The sequence below is a fragment of the Myxocyprinus asiaticus genome, chromosome 44 (assembly GCF_019703515.2).
Source record: "Myxocyprinus asiaticus isolate MX2 ecotype Aquarium Trade chromosome 44, UBuf_Myxa_2, whole genome shotgun sequence".
Classification (NCBI taxonomy): domain Eukaryota; kingdom Metazoa; phylum Chordata; class Actinopteri; order Cypriniformes; family Catostomidae; genus Myxocyprinus; species Myxocyprinus asiaticus.
The window spans coordinates 11,695,712-11,711,278 of record NC_059387.1 but is presented as its reverse complement, the minus strand read 5'-3'; the positions used below and the strand labels follow the sequence as shown (position 1 = coordinate 11,711,278).

The following is a 15,567-nucleotide window of genomic DNA, read 5'->3' as shown; positions in this document are numbered from 1 at the left end:
TGTGAGGTATGACTCTTGTTTCAGTTGCACTATGAGAGGTGGCGGTGGATGTTGAAGTATTTCTGGATGTCAGTGGTGGTGTACACCATGCTGGTACTTATTCTGGTCTACACCTTTCAGTTTGAGTCCTCCATACACGTGTGGTCCAACATGACTGGAATGAGCAGAGAGAAGTAAGAATACATTTCAGATATCCTTGATCATAAATTGAAGCATGTTGTAATATTTATGTATAGTTTGGTTGTCTGTGCATTCCTGTGTATTTACAATATTCAAGATTGTGCCATCACTATCTGAACTATCATTTGTGCAGGCTGGTTGATCTTGGTCTGGAGAAGTTCTCAGTTCCTGCTCTGTTTACACGGATCTTTATTCCCACTTCTTTCCTGCTAGTCTGTATCCTGCACCTGCACTACTTTCATGAGCGCTTCCTACAGCTCACCGACATCAAGTCTGTGGCTGACAAACAGAAAAGCACTATCTCCAGGTACAGTGAATGTTTTGGTCACAATCTCATGATGTCAAACTTTCACTACATTGAATGATTTTTTCCCATTTTTTTCACCGTTAGCTTGTTATCGCTTTGGTATCATTATTTTGTTGGTTGATTGTGACTTAAGCTACTGTATTTTCAGTAATGTTATAAGTCTCTATTACTAGTTTCTATTCTTCTATGACAATAATGGGATTTGTTAACATTACTGTAGGGGCCATTGGTCTTATGATAGATAAAGAATGACTCTTACACTTTGTGATTGCAGTTAACCATAAATTATCAATACATAATTGACTAAAGGAACTTCTTAATTACAGTATAGATTTTCTAAGAAAGGCTTTCTATCCAACGCACAATAGATGTATCAAATACAGTGGCTTCAAAACATATTTGGGCACTTATGCAACACTCAAAAGTAGGAAATGAATTGCATTAGATAACAAAAGTGGCATCTTGAAATAAATTATGCTAAATCTTTTCTCAAGTCTAACTAATTTCAGTCTTCTTATCCATTTAAGCAGTTCCTTTGTATTGCTTAGTAGTTACTAAGTAAATTAACATTAGCCCAATATCAACCAATTATATACTCTTTATTAACAAAAACAATTTCATGTTCCTTGAAATATAAAGATATGACTACTTTTTCTGTTTTTGTTTGAACTTTTATTTTAGACTGATTTTATTGTGAAATATAAATGTTCTATTTTCTAAAACATCAGTAATGTCATCGTTAATATCCACTTCACGTGTTTTCCTTGTTTTGTCAGGCTTGTACATCTTGATGGCAGTTTGGTGGATATCTCCATGGTCAAACCCACATTCAACTCCACCATGAACGAGGAGGAGGTGGAGGAGAGAACAGACCTGGGGAAAGAGGAGGAGGATGTGAAACAAAGGGAGAAGACGTTGCCTGAATTTGAGCCTCACTTCATGTCTGAAAGCTACATCAGCCAGATGGCACCAGAACCAGTACCAGACCAGGGATCAGGTGCTTTTGACTTTCAGATTTCTCCCATTTCTCTCTTTCTTCATTTTCCTTGCAGTTCCAATCATCCTTCCTTGACTGGCACTGCAAAACAATGTGAGGTTTTCCATCAAACACAAATGAAATGTGTCATATTGGTACCACAGATTTGGTATTCAGTTACCGATCTCTGCTAAGATGTGAACTAAGAGGGAAATGTAACCATATTTTTCCCATTTTTTCCAGTTAACATTTTTTATTGACTCAAACATATAACATATATACACTGAGTCAACATTTAACCCCCACTCTTACTCCTCCCCAATCACAAACCCCACCCCAACGAACACCCCTGTGGTCACAAGTAGAATACACACAAAAAAATAAAGGCATATGCTTGAGGCAACATTTAAATACATGTCCGAACTAAACACTCTGGACACTTTTGTCCATACCGAGTGCAAATGCGAGATAACGGAGTGTAACTTAACCTTTCCGTTTAGTTTGATAGAAAGGCTTTGCAATGGCGAAATATGGGCAAGAACTTCCTGTTCACTACAAAACCAGGGAAGGGGCTCTCTCAGGTGGAAGCGATCAATGAGCCAAATGTCTGAGACAGAATGCATAATAATAAAACAAAATCTTGGGAAGGCCTAGCCCACCTTTGTCAATTGGCCTATGTAATTTACTGAAGTGTAATCTGTGATGTTTACCATTCCAAATGAAGGACTTCGCTATGCTATCAAATTGCTTGAAATAAGAGAGGGGAACATCTACAGGGAGAGATTGTAGCAGTTAATTAAATTCATTTTAATAACATTAACCTTCCCAATCATAGATAAATGTAATGAAGCCCACATGTCCACATCACTCGAAAATCTTTTTATTAAGGGGTCAAAATTAACTCTAACTAAATCAGACAAATTAGCTGGGAATAAAATGCCCAAATACTTAATGCTGTTTGGGCCACTGGAAGGTGCCCATCTGGAAAGCCGTTACTGGGCAGTATGCTGTCAGAGCCAAAGCTTTGAATTTACACCAATTACTTTGTATCCTGAGAACTTAGAAAAGGAATTAATAATTCTGTGGAGGCAAGGCATAGATCTAGTAGGGTCGGAGACAAATAATAAAATATAATCTGCGTGAAACAAAAGCTTATGCGCCATACCTCCCGCCACCACCTCTGGAAAATCAACCTCCTTTCTTATCGCAGCTGCTAATGGTTCCAGGGCCAGACAGAGCAATAAGGGGCAAAGAGGGCTGCCGGGTGCCCCTATCCAGAGTAAAATAGTCTGAAATTAATCAATTTGTTTGTACCGCCACTACCGGGTGTCTATAAAGTAACTTAATCCATCCAATAAAAGTTTTCCCGAACCCGTATATTTCCAAAATCTTAAAAAGATAATCCCATTCTACCATATCAAACACCTTTTCAGCATCAAGTGAGATGGCAGTGACCGGAGTCTGATCATTCGCCACTGACCACGTGATATTGATGAAACGCCTAATGTTATCAGAAGAGCTGCTGCCCCGAATAAACCCCACCTGATCTGTATGTATAAGAGATGTCATAACTTTACTTAATCGGTTAGCCAGAATTTTTGACAATATTTTTATGTCTAGCTGGATCAGGGAAATTGGACAGTAACTCTTACACTCGCTTGGATCTTTTTCCTTTTTAAGAATCAGACTGATCCAGGCTTGTGTTTTGGTTGGTGGAAGCTTTCCATTCTTTAATGCTTCCATATAAACTTCTAACAAAAGTGGAGCCAGTTCTGTAGCATAAGATCTAAACAATTCAGCGGCAAAGTCATCTGGCCCGGGAGTCTTTCCTGTAGGCAAGGCCTTAATTACCTCTCCAAGCTCCTCCAAGGTTATTTCAGAATCAAGAGCATTTTTTTTTAGGGACTGAAAAGTTTAGGGAGTTCTAATGGTTCCACAAAGTTCCTAATATCTTCATCAGTAGACAAAGACGTGGAACTATAAAGATCAAGATAAAATTCTTTAAAAGCATTATTAATATAAATGGCCATGGTAAATATTTCCCCACCAGCAGATTTCACTGAGGGAATGGTAGAAAAAGACTCTCTCTGCTTTATGTATCTAGCCAAAAGCTTCCCTGCTTTGTCCCCCAACTCAAAGTATGACTGTCTTTCCCTGAATTGCCAAAACTCCACCTTCCGTGACAAAATAGTATTATATCTGGATTTCAATATGGTCAATTCTCTGAGGCCATCAGACGACATTCGGCGCTTCAGCTCTGCCTCGGCACTTTTAATATTCCCTTCCAACTCCACGAGTTCTCGTGCTTTGGATTTTTTGGTGAATGATGCGTACTGTATGATCCGGCCCCTAAGAACCTCCTTAAGTGCCTCCCAAGCCACGCCCACAGAGGATACTGAGGACCAGTTGGTCTCCATACAAACATTAATTTCAGCCTTTAACATTTGTTGAAATTCAGGATTTTGCAAAAGGGATACATTAAAGCACCAACTATATGATTTCTTTTTCTCCGTATGTGGCAACACCTCTAAACTCACCAGGGCATGATCTGAGACTAAGACGTTTCCAATTAAGCAGTCAACAACAGATGAAATAAGGGACTTAGATATAAAAAACAAAACAAAAAATCTATTCTATAATAAATCTTGTGAACTGATGGAAAAATGTATAGTCCTTACCAGCTGGGTTCAAAAGTCTCCAAATATCTGTAAGGCCAAGATTTTGACACATCCTGAGAAGCGTCAATGTTGCTCTAGGGGGCTTGCACAGTTTTGCTTCACTATGATCAAGGACTGAGTCCATCAAAAGTCTCCTCCCAATATTATATCTCGAGGGGTGCCAGTGGCTTGCAACATCTCTTCAAGATCTATTAAAAAGCCCTAATCAGAGTTAGGTGTGTAAATATTAGCCAAAATCAATCTTTGCCCCTGAATTTCTGCTAAAACAATAATGACACTTCCTAATTTATCTTTAATCTGAGACATTTGAATTGTAGATGTTTACTTATCAGTGTAATGACTCCCCTGCTTTTACTCGAGCCAGCACTAAAGAAAATATGCTCACCCCATATCTTCCCAAATTTTTCAGCTTCCTGCGGGGAAAGATGCGTTTCTTGAAGAAACACTATATTATATTTCTTACGTCTAAAAAAATAAATAACCTTCCTTCTTTTAATGGGGTGCCCCAGCCCATTCACATTCCACGTGGAGAGAGATAATCCACTCATATTAACATTTGTCATTTGACATATTAGAAAAAATAGACTGTGTGTTAAAAACAATATTATAAATACCACATTCCAACATTAGTGTAAAAATCAAACCCCAAACTTCCCCCCGGACCAAACAAACAAAAATAAGAAAAACATGCGCATTAACCCCACGCACGACAACGCCAACCGGCATCCATCCCTCTAAACTCAAACAGTCCATGTACGCCTACGAGAGTCCCCGCAACAACTTTGCCGTCGGATTGCTCAAGTCCAGTGCTTCTATACAAATTTTGTGAGACAGAATTACACAGCAAAAAATAGTCTATAAAACAAACTCCAGCCAATAAGCGGAATAAACACAAAAAACGTGTAGATTCATCCACATAACTGTCCTGAAGGTGTGTTCCTCCACAGAACAAGCTCCAGCCACTAGCAGCACCAGCACCAAAAAAAAAGTGACGTTCTTTGGGAAGTCAAACAAATGTTCAGTAAGCCGGCCCATTCGGCCGATACATGAGTGCAACAAAAGACCCAATCACTCCAATGTCCTGCAAGAGATATTCCACAAAACAAACTCCAGGCCACAGGAGGCATAAGCACCACAAACGTGCAGATTCATCCACAAGCTGTCCCGAAAGAATGATATTACACAAAACAAACTCCAGCCGCTAGGCGGTATCAGCACAAAAAGAAACGAAAATGTACCCAGCTTCCTCGGGCAGTCAAGTGTATGTTCAGTGAGTCAGGTCCACTAGGCAGCAACATGAAAATCACCAAATGGCTTACTCACTCCAATGTCTTTATAAAGGATAATACTTGCTGTGGTTATGTAAATTCTCTACGGCCATCCTTAGTATCTATTCTCAATTTAGCCAGGAACATCAGTGCAAAAGCGAACTTCCGTTGATGAAAGAGATTCTTGCATTCCTTGAATCGATCAAGTTTCACTCTTGTCAAATTCACAAAGTCTGGGAACTAGAAAATGCTGTGGTTCTTCCAAGAAAGCTTTCCTTTACTCCTCGCGTAACATGAGATCTTTATCGAATGATCTCAGAAATTTGGCCAGAATTGATTGGGGCCTGTCTCCCTCAGCGGATCTCCGAACCGGGACCCTGTGAGCTCGCTCGATTTCCAGCTTATGGCCTGTTATGTCAAGCAGACTCGGGAAGAGCTCGTCTAGGAATTTTACCATATCTGTGCCTTCCTCATGCTTAGGAATTCCAACAATTCAGACGTTGTTTCGTCGATTACGATTCTCCAAATTCTCCAGTTTTTCCCAAATGCTCTGCAAGTCTGTCTTGGTCGCTAGCAGGTTAGCAGCTAATTCCCTCTCCGATGACTCCAGATAATCGATCCATTTTTCGACGTCCCCAATTCTTGTAACAAACTCAGTGAATTTCGTCTCCATGGAAGTGATCAATCGACGTATTACAGCCAGATCCTCCAAGTCCGCCACAAACTTCACCAGCATTGCAGACATACTCGACAGCTGATGTTGAATTTCTCCCGCCACACCATCCAAACTGAGTCCCCGGTCTGCGGCCCTGTCTGGGGTATCAGATTGAGCACGTAAGTGTTTTTAATTTCTCCAGAGCCCGAGGATTTTGAATTCTTTGACATATTGTCTTCATAAAACAGTTAAGAATCAGGGTGTATCTAATCTCACCGGTTTATGACATAAAAAGTATTAAAAACTAGCAATGTGCGCAGAGCTCGCCGTTCACACATCCAAACCTCACATGGCATCACGTGACCTTTATTTTTCCCATTTTTAACATCCTAAAGAAAAGAAAACACCTGGTTCCTACCCTTATTCAGAGTAATAAAGTAAAGCCAGACCAGATCACTGTACATGGTACATAGGATAATTGCATTGATTTGAATTAAAAACAGACTAGGTAAAAAATAGAAGAATTTCTGAATTCATATCAGTTACTCTCATTGGAGCAATACAACTGGAAGAGGCATTTATTGGCCTCATGGGGCAGAACAGGGCCAGCAAGGTAAACAGACCAGAATAAAACTGTCTAGACTTGTTTAATGTGTAAACACTTTTACAGGCAGACCTGGGGAAGAGCAAGTATTCTGTCTTTAACACTGTTGTATTGAATCGCTAAATAAACTGCAGAAAGACATTATAATTTTAACATCACACTGTCTTTTAGGAAAGGAAAGGGGCAGCTTCTTTTTGTTTGATATTATAAAGTGCTTTTTACTGCAGAAAGTGGGAATCTGCAATTGTTAAAGTACCTTAAGGAGCTATTTCTACCTCATATAACCCTTAAAATTTGTTTTGTTGGTGAAACCTAATGTATTCAGGTTCATTCAGGGTTGTTCAGTGATATTTTTGTTCATTTAGATGTCTCTGCATGAAGCATAAGTTACATTTTTTTTTTAGCTTATAGCGTGTGAGAGAACAGCTGTGATTTGGTCTTCAGAGTTACCATAACAGATCAGACTTTGGTTTTCTAAACTGACGTTACACAACCATTTGTACTTTATGAATATCATAAAAATTTAACAAACATGTCACTTTGTTTCATCTGTGACTGTCAGTATTTTATGACTATTTATGAATATTTTAACCATTATTGGCTGGTTTTGTAGAGCACCTCAGAAGATGTTTTGACACTGTTCCTGAATCGTAAATGTGACAAATGGGTTTTTAAGTGTCGTTGTGTACAGTGCCCTTTTGCTGTTAGTCCTATTTCTGGCAACTGTTTCAAAACCTCCATTGCATTCTCTGGTTTGCCAAACTTTAGTGGTGAATGTGATGTTTTCGGCATGTATTGTAGAGATGACTCATTGGTTGTGTACAGACAGGGGCTGTGGTGTGTTAGTTTCAGACAATGAAGGCTCAGTGTTAAGGGAAGAGATTTTGAATCTTAATCTTTGTGAGAGTCACTCCTGTTAACTACATGTCAATTTACAGCACTGTTGCATTGTAATTACAAAACTCCTGCTATCTCTGTTACACACAAGATTTATCGTCCCATAACAAGCATACATGCATACTATTACAATTTGGCAAATTCTATTGACAGATTTAGAGGACTTGACTGTGCCATTGTTACACCTCACAAAAATGGTACAGTGATGGTTCAGTAATACCATATTACTTTAATATGTACCATATACCATGAATGATTGCCATATTCATGTACCGTGGTATTTACATGGTGTTCCAAGGCACTTCAAAGAATACTTTGGTATTGCCATGGTACATGCCCATAAAACTTTTTATTACCATGATATGACATGATATGACCAACATGATAATGAAACATGTTTTAAAAGGTGCTTATTTTGTCTCGTACTATGCATAATCTTCTGAAACATTGTATTTTATTTCTTCTGAAGAGCTGAAGAATAAATGGCACCTGGTGGTGGAGCGTCTGACAGTGCTGTTCCTGAAGTTCTTGGAGTACATACAGAAGCTGCAACTCCTTATCTGGTGGCTGCTGGAGCTTCACATTATCAAGATCATCTCCTCCTACATCATCTGGGTCTCAGTCAAAGAGGTGAGAGAGGAAGAAAAGACGTGATCTTCTAAGGTGATCTTCTGGGATGAAAGTTAACATATGCTCTGCTGGAAAATCCAACTAAAACCAGCTAAAGAAATAAGCTGGTTTTACATGGTTTCTAGCTGGTCATTCATGGACATTGGCTGGTCTAGACGGTCAATCTGCTGGACTATCAGCCGTTAGACCTGATTTCAGCCTGGTAGATCATACTGGACCATTAAAAAACCTGCTACCATAAAGCCTTTGCATTCCAAAAGCCAAAAGCCCAACCATAAACTGATATGACCTGTTTTGTTCCCACCAATAGAAAGTTCTAGATTAACGTCCGTAGTCACACCATAGAGAGATGCTTTTTGTGTTGAAGACTTGCATACTTGGCATCACAATTGTTTTTGTTGGATTGTGGCATTTTCACCTGTTTCTAACAGGCTATAGTGTGATCCCTCAATTTTGGAACCACCCAATTTACCAAATGTGGGTAACACTTTATAATAACTACACGCCAGTATAAAGTATTTGTAAAGCATTAGTTTATTGTTAATTCATTATTTATAACGCATTGTTCTTAGTTTGTTAATACAGTAGTAGAGTACATATAAATTGCGTTATTCATTTACATTTACTGTAGCAAACAATTTATTATTAATACAGTTAAAATAAGTTAATACACTGTACAGTCAGACTGATAGGGCTTTTTCATGATTAATAAACAACTTTTAAGAGTAATGAATCATAGAATGTATTCATTTCAATATAATTACTGTATAATTATTATACAGCATAATATTTCCAGTTTGGAATTATAAAAAAAAAAGAAAAAAAAAAAAGTAGTAAAGATTGAAAGCGGAAGGCATTAAATTTGCATGTTTAGTGAACAATTTAGGCATACATAGTTCTTGCTTTAGATTAGGACATGCAAAGTACTTAGCTAGCAATTAGTTAGTGCTTTATAACAACCTTTATTAAGAATTAATATTGTAATAGTAAGTGTTCCTACAGCAGTAAGTAATGCATTAAGCATAAATGTATATCCGTTTCATAACATATATTTATGTATGTATATCAGATTTTCTTTATTAACTACTGTATGAATTTATGCCTTCTTAATGTTCTCATAAACACATCTTTCCCACTGGGTTGCATCAACTGAAATACACAAGCTAGCTATGGCTAATAAGCTGTTTACTAAGGATGAATAAACATTGTCAAACTGCATCTATATTAACTTATTAAACAATAATCAATTGTTTTCTACAGTGAATATTAATGAATAACAAACATTTATAAGTAGCTTATTAATGCATTACCAGTTTCAGAACAATAATTTGTAAATGATCAATTAACAATAAACGGATGCTATACAAATACTGTGGTAGCATTTTACAATAATTGTCTATTCAGTAACATTAGTAAATGCATTAGGTATCATGAACAAACAATTAACAATACTTTTTTACAGCATTTATTAATCTTTGTTAATGTTAGTTAATAAAAATACAATTGTTCATGTTAGTTCATAGTGCATTCATTAATGTTAACAAATACAACTTTATATTTTAAAAATGTAGTATAAATGTTGAAATTAACATTAAGATTAATAAATTCTGTAAAAGTATTGTTCATTGTTAATTCATGTTAACTAATATTGTTAACTAAAATTCATAAATGAAACTTTATTGTAAAGTGTTACCAATACTGTATGCTGTGAAGTTATTAGACAGTGTTACCAAGATGTTTCCCGTCCTCAGAAACATGTTCTCTGTCATTCTCAGGTGTCTCTGTTTAATTATGTCTTCCTGGTGAGCTGGGCGTTCGCTCTGCCATTCAGTCAGTTCAGACCGCTGGCGTCCAGTGTGTGCACAGTCTGGACCTGTGTTATCATCATCTGCAAAATGCTCTACCAGCTCACCTCCATTAACCCTGCCACATACTCCAAAACCTGCACGATGGTGAGACACTTGGCCATCCAACAAGTGGTCATCCGAACACACGAAGACATGATTAAATGGTAATTTCCATTCACACTATATCTTTCTTTGTCATCTCCAGCCCGATAACTACACAGATGCTCAGAGGTTGGAGATGGAAAAGTCTCTGCTGTACAGTGGCCCAGTGGATCCAGCTAACTGGGTCGGTCTCAGGAAGTTCTCTCCTTTACTGGAGAACCTGAGGGTGAGATATGCTTTTGTATACACTCACAAATACACAAACACATATGAGCCAGTCTCTGTCGCTTTATCAAACTGCGCTTGTCACAAATACGTGATTTTATTGCTCATGTTTTGTTCACAGTTGTGTGGTCATGTAGAGTGGCTAAATTTCCAGAAGATACTCCAGTCACAATATTAATTTTCTTTAGTAGATGGTTTGATTTGAATTGACACATCACTTACACTGGTGGCCAAAAGTTTGGAATAATGTACAGATTTTGCTCTTATGGAAAGAAATTGGTACTTTTATTCACCAAAGTGGATTTAAACTGATCACAATGTGTAGTCAGGACATTAATAACATGAAAAATTATTATTACAATTAAAAATAAAAAAAAATAAAAAAAACAATTAAAAACTACTTCAAAGAGTTCTCATCCAAAAATCCTCCACATGCAGCAATGACAGCTTTGCAGATCCTTGACATTCTAGCTGTCAGTTTGTCCAGATACTCAGGTGACATTTCACCCCACACTTCCTGTAGCACTTGCCATAGATGTGGCTGTCTTGTCGGGCACTTCTCACGCACCTTACAGTCTAGCTGATCCCACAAAAGCTCAATGGGGTTAAGATCCATAACACTCTTTTCCAATTATCTGTTGTCCAATGTCTGTGTTTCTTTGCCCACTCTAACCTTTTCTTTTTGTTTTTCTGTTTCAAAAGTGGCTTTTTCTTTGCAATTCTCCCCATAATGCCTGCACCCCTGAGTCTTCTCTTTACTGTTGTACATGAAACTGGTGTTGAGCGGGTAGAATTCAATGAAGCTGTCAGCTGAGGACATGTGAGGTGTCTATTTCTCAAACTAGAGACTGTGATGTACTTATCCTCTTGTTTAGTTGTACATCTGGCCTTCCACATCTCTTTCTGTCCTTGTTAGAGCCAGTTGTCCTTTGTCTTTGAAGACTGTAATGTACAACTTTGTATGAAATCTTACATTTTTTGGCAATTTCAAGCATTGTATAGCCTTCATTCCTCAAAATAATGACTGACTGACGAGTTTCTAGAGAAAGCTGTTTCTTTTTTGCCATTTTTGACCTAATATTGACCTTATGACATGCCAGTCTATTGCATACTGTGGCAACTCAAAAACAAACACAAAGACAATGTTAAGCTTCATTTAATGAACCAAATAGTTTTCAACTGTGTTTGATATAATGGCAAGTGATTTTCTAGGATCAAATTAGCAATTTAACATGATTACTCAAGGATAAGGTGTTGGAGTGATGGCTGCTGGAAATGGGGCCTGTCTAGATTTGATCAAAAATGACTTATTTCAAATAGTGATGGTGCTGTTTATTTTACATCAGTAATGTCCTGACTATACTTTTTGATCAGTTGAATGCCACTTTGGTGAATTAAAGTACCAATTTCCTTCCGAAACAGCAAAATCTGAACATTATTCCAAACATTTGGCCACCAGTGTATATCAGCAAAGATCAGACAATCATTCTTACAATGGGATTTGAACCATAGGCTATTATGTTCATTTTGTAATAAAGTTACTGTCCAACTTTAATTTACCCACCAAAGCCAGTTTTTCCTCACATGTGGTGCTTCGTGGTAATTTTGGACCCTACAGATGCTCTTTATTCGAATTTCATGCATATCTATTTTCTTTTTTCTCCACAGAATAACTTGGTGATGCTGGCCCTCTTGGCCTTTGAAGTGACAATTTACCGTCACCAGGATTTCTACCGTATGAAAAACAACCTTACTCCTCCAGTTACAAGAACGATTTTTCACAATATCACACGCCAGCATCTGGACGATGGCATGCTCAACTGTGGCAAATATTTCATCAACTACTTTTTCTACAAGTTTGGCCTTGAGGTAACACCTTTAATATCCATCAAATGTATTCCTGGATCAACATTCTTGTTGGTCGTGCAGCAACATACCTACCAACCAATCAGATTTTAGGGTTAGGGGTTGTACATTAGTCTTAACGTATTTCACTCTGATTTTAAGGGGTTTTATGGTTCGGTTAAGGCTACAGTATGTTTTTAGACTGAAAAGTTCCAGCACTAACAAAAGATGTTGATATGGAACACTTTCTATCATTTTTAAAGGAATAGTTTACCCACAAATGAAAATTCTCTCATCATTTACTCACCCTCATGTCATCTCAGATGTGTATGACTTTCTTTCTTCTGCAGAACACAAATGAAGATTTTTAGAAGAATATTTTAGCTCTGTATGTCCATACAATGCAAGGGAATGGTGACCAGAACTTTGAAGCTCCAAAAAGCACATAAAGGCAGCATAAAAGTAAAGCATATAATTCCAGTGGGACATCCATGTTTTAATAAGCGATATGATAGGTGTGGGTGATTAACAGATCAATATTTAAGTCCTTTTTTACTATAAATCTCCACTTTCACTCACTTTAATTCTTCGTCTTTTGTTTTTGGTGATTCACATTCTATATGTGCATATCGACACCTACTGGGCAGGGCAGAGAATTTATAGTAAAAAAGGACATAAATATTGATCTGTTTCTTACCCACACCTATAATATTGCTTCTGAAGACATGGATTAAAACACTGGAGTCTTATGGATTACTTTTATGCTGCCTTTGTGTGATTTCAGAGCTTCAAAATGTTGGTAGCCTTTCACTTGCATAGTAGTTAGATAATTGTATTGCAATGCATTATCTGTCACTGAGACCAGTCCCACTTAGCTCAGATTGCAAACACATAGTAATAAGGCATATAAACTACAAGTGTGTATAGTGAATTATAAGGTAAAAAATCAGGGTTGGGTGATGGATATTGAATTGTATTTATTTTGTAGTGATTAGATCAAATGCAGCCGTCATCATCCTTATTGGAAGTTCATGTCTGTGTGTCGCTCTCTCCTCTAGACGTGTTTTCTGTTATCGGTGAACGTGATTGGCCAGCGGATGGATTTCTATGCCATGCTGCATGCATTCGGTCTAGTTGCAGTGATGTATCAGCGCAGGAGAAAAGCCATCGCCCACATCTGGCCCAAATACTGCTGTTTTCTGGCATGCATGCTCGCCTTCCAGTACCTAATGTGCATTGGCATCCCACCTGCAGCCTGTACAGGTGAGTGTTCAATAACAGTCTACAAAATGCTGTAGGCCAGACGCCATAGCCTACCAACAGACAGAACTAGCCTAAATGACAGAACACTAGTGAGATGAACATCAAATATTAAAGCACAGAAAAGGACCTTATACAGTAGAGATAAAATTATTGAAGAGGCTAAATTGCCCAAACAGTCACCTTCAAGATGGCTGTTGTTATGGGACTGTAAACATAAACTTCTTAACAGTGCAAGATGCATCGCCAAATGCAAAAGTAAAGTTATTCTCTGTCCCTGTGGTCCAGACTATCCTTGGAGACACCCTTCCTCCAGCATGGACTCCAACGTCATCAAGTGGCTCTACTTTCCCGACTTCCACACCAGACCAAACCCCCTCTTCCTCCTGTGTGAGTAACGATGTTCACAGAACCTGCACAGCATGTTGTCAGAGCTCTAGCGAACAGTCAAATAGGTGTTAATCAAATGCAAACACAAAAGTGTTTTGAATTCATCAACTCTCCTTCCATGTCTCTCTCCCTGTAGATGACTTCATGTTGTTGCTGTGCGCGTCACTGCAGAGGCGTGTGTTTGAGGAGGAGAATGTGGCAGCCATACAGCTGTTGGCGGGTGATAACGTGGAGATCTGTAGAGATCTGGACGCCGCCTCCTTCAGCCAGCACAACCCTGTTCCTGACTTTATCCACTGCAGGTCAGCCCTGGACATATGACCTTTATCTTATAAATACAATCCAAACTAGTGTATATAGAATTTTGATGGGCCAATATGCTATCCAGGCTAGTTAATCAGAAGATATTTGGCCTTTTTTTAGATTTTGTGCAAACCCTGTTACATTCAAAAGCCTTATTCATGAATAGCAGAACAAATGTGTGTGTTAATAGTTCATCAATCTATTAATACATCAGTTGTCCCATTAAATTTAATGTGTCGAGTTACATAAGAATGATTTTATGTAATTTACCCTGAATTTTTTTTTTTTTTTTTTTTTTTTTTGCTCTTTCTTGGTTCAATAAATAAGTTCCAAAATGTTTTGGCGTTGAAGGTAAAAGCAAAACATAATATTGAATTAGAAGAGGAAACCTAGTCTTATTTTTCTGTGTCATTCTACAGGTCATATCTGGATATATTAAAGGTGATCATGTTCAGCTATCTCTTCTGGTTCGTCCTCACCATCATCTTCATCACGGGTACCACACGCATTAGCATCTTCTGTATGGGCTACCTGGTCGCCTGTTTCTACTTCCTGCTTTTTGGGGGCGAACTGTTACTGAAGCCAATTAAAAGCATCCTCCACTTCTGGGACTTCCTGATAGCATACAACATTTTTGTAATCACCATGAAAAATATCCTCTCAGTAAGTATCTCCTAAAACAGCACAGTAGTTCAGAAATAATATAAATATAAATAATGATACAAAAAACTCATTTCAAACTTTTAATTTAAAAGTGTTGCCTGTGTGGGTAAATTAGCCTCTTAAATATTGCCAAGACAGCCACAGGCTGACATGAATGAAAACATCTGGGGCCCTTCTGTGTTTAGAGAACTTTGCATTTTTGTGGGTCTGAATTCAGAGAGTGTGAAGTGAAGTGAAGTGAGTGTGTGTGAGTTTAGGATCTCACTCACATACGCACAAACACAAACATATACTCTACATCACCTGTATTGAAATATGTCTATATGACAAAGATATTCTTATAAATTTTAAAGAGGTTAATCCAAAAAATGAGATATCTAAGAAATGGGAATGAGAATTTTTTGTTCTGAATGTCATTGTGGTTTCTGTTTTCTTGCCTCTCAGATAGCTGCCTGTGGATATATAAAAGCATTGGTGATCAATCACTGCTGGCTGATCCAGTTGTTCAGTCTGGCTTGCACTATAAAGGGATATTCAAAACGTAAGTACTGGTTCAAAGAATTGGAAGAAGAAAAAAAAGTAATTTGACAATTGGGTCCAAATGTCTGAGACCACATTGGAAATCTAGCATTCAAAATTGAATTTAAACTTGGAAAAAACAACATTTTGGGATTTTGAAAAATGTAAAACAGAAGACATGTTTTGATGTAAAATAAATAAGATTCTACACTATTCCA

The 15,567-nt window shown here is 37.8% G+C and overlaps 1 protein-coding gene across 5 annotated transcripts in view; it reads left to right on the top strand.

Annotated features, from left to right (window-relative positions):
• The window catches only part of LOC127434712 (piezo-type mechanosensitive ion channel component 2-like), a 185,453-nt gene that overhangs the window by 129,192 nt on the left and 40,694 nt on the right, over nt 1–15,567 (top strand). For all 5 annotated transcript variants that reach the window (XM_051687610.1, XM_051687609.1, XM_051687614.1 and 2 more), the window contains 12 exons: nt 25–173; nt 314–487; nt 1,264–1,484; nt 8,035–8,195; nt 9,971–10,147; nt 10,248–10,370; nt 12,038–12,238; nt 13,273–13,477; nt 13,763–13,864; nt 14,001–14,166; nt 14,587–14,830; nt 15,275–15,371. In XM_051687610.1, the coding sequence (XP_051543570.1) occupies nt 25–173; nt 314–487; nt 1,264–1,484; nt 8,035–8,195; nt 9,971–10,147; nt 10,248–10,370; nt 12,038–12,238; nt 13,273–13,477; nt 13,763–13,864; nt 14,001–14,166; nt 14,587–14,830; nt 15,275–15,371 (2,020 nt within the window). The remainder of the gene's footprint in view (nt 1–24; nt 174–313; nt 488–1,263; nt 1,485–8,034; nt 8,196–9,970; nt 10,148–10,247; nt 10,371–12,037; nt 12,239–13,272; nt 13,478–13,762; nt 13,865–14,000; nt 14,167–14,586; nt 14,831–15,274; nt 15,372–15,567) is intronic.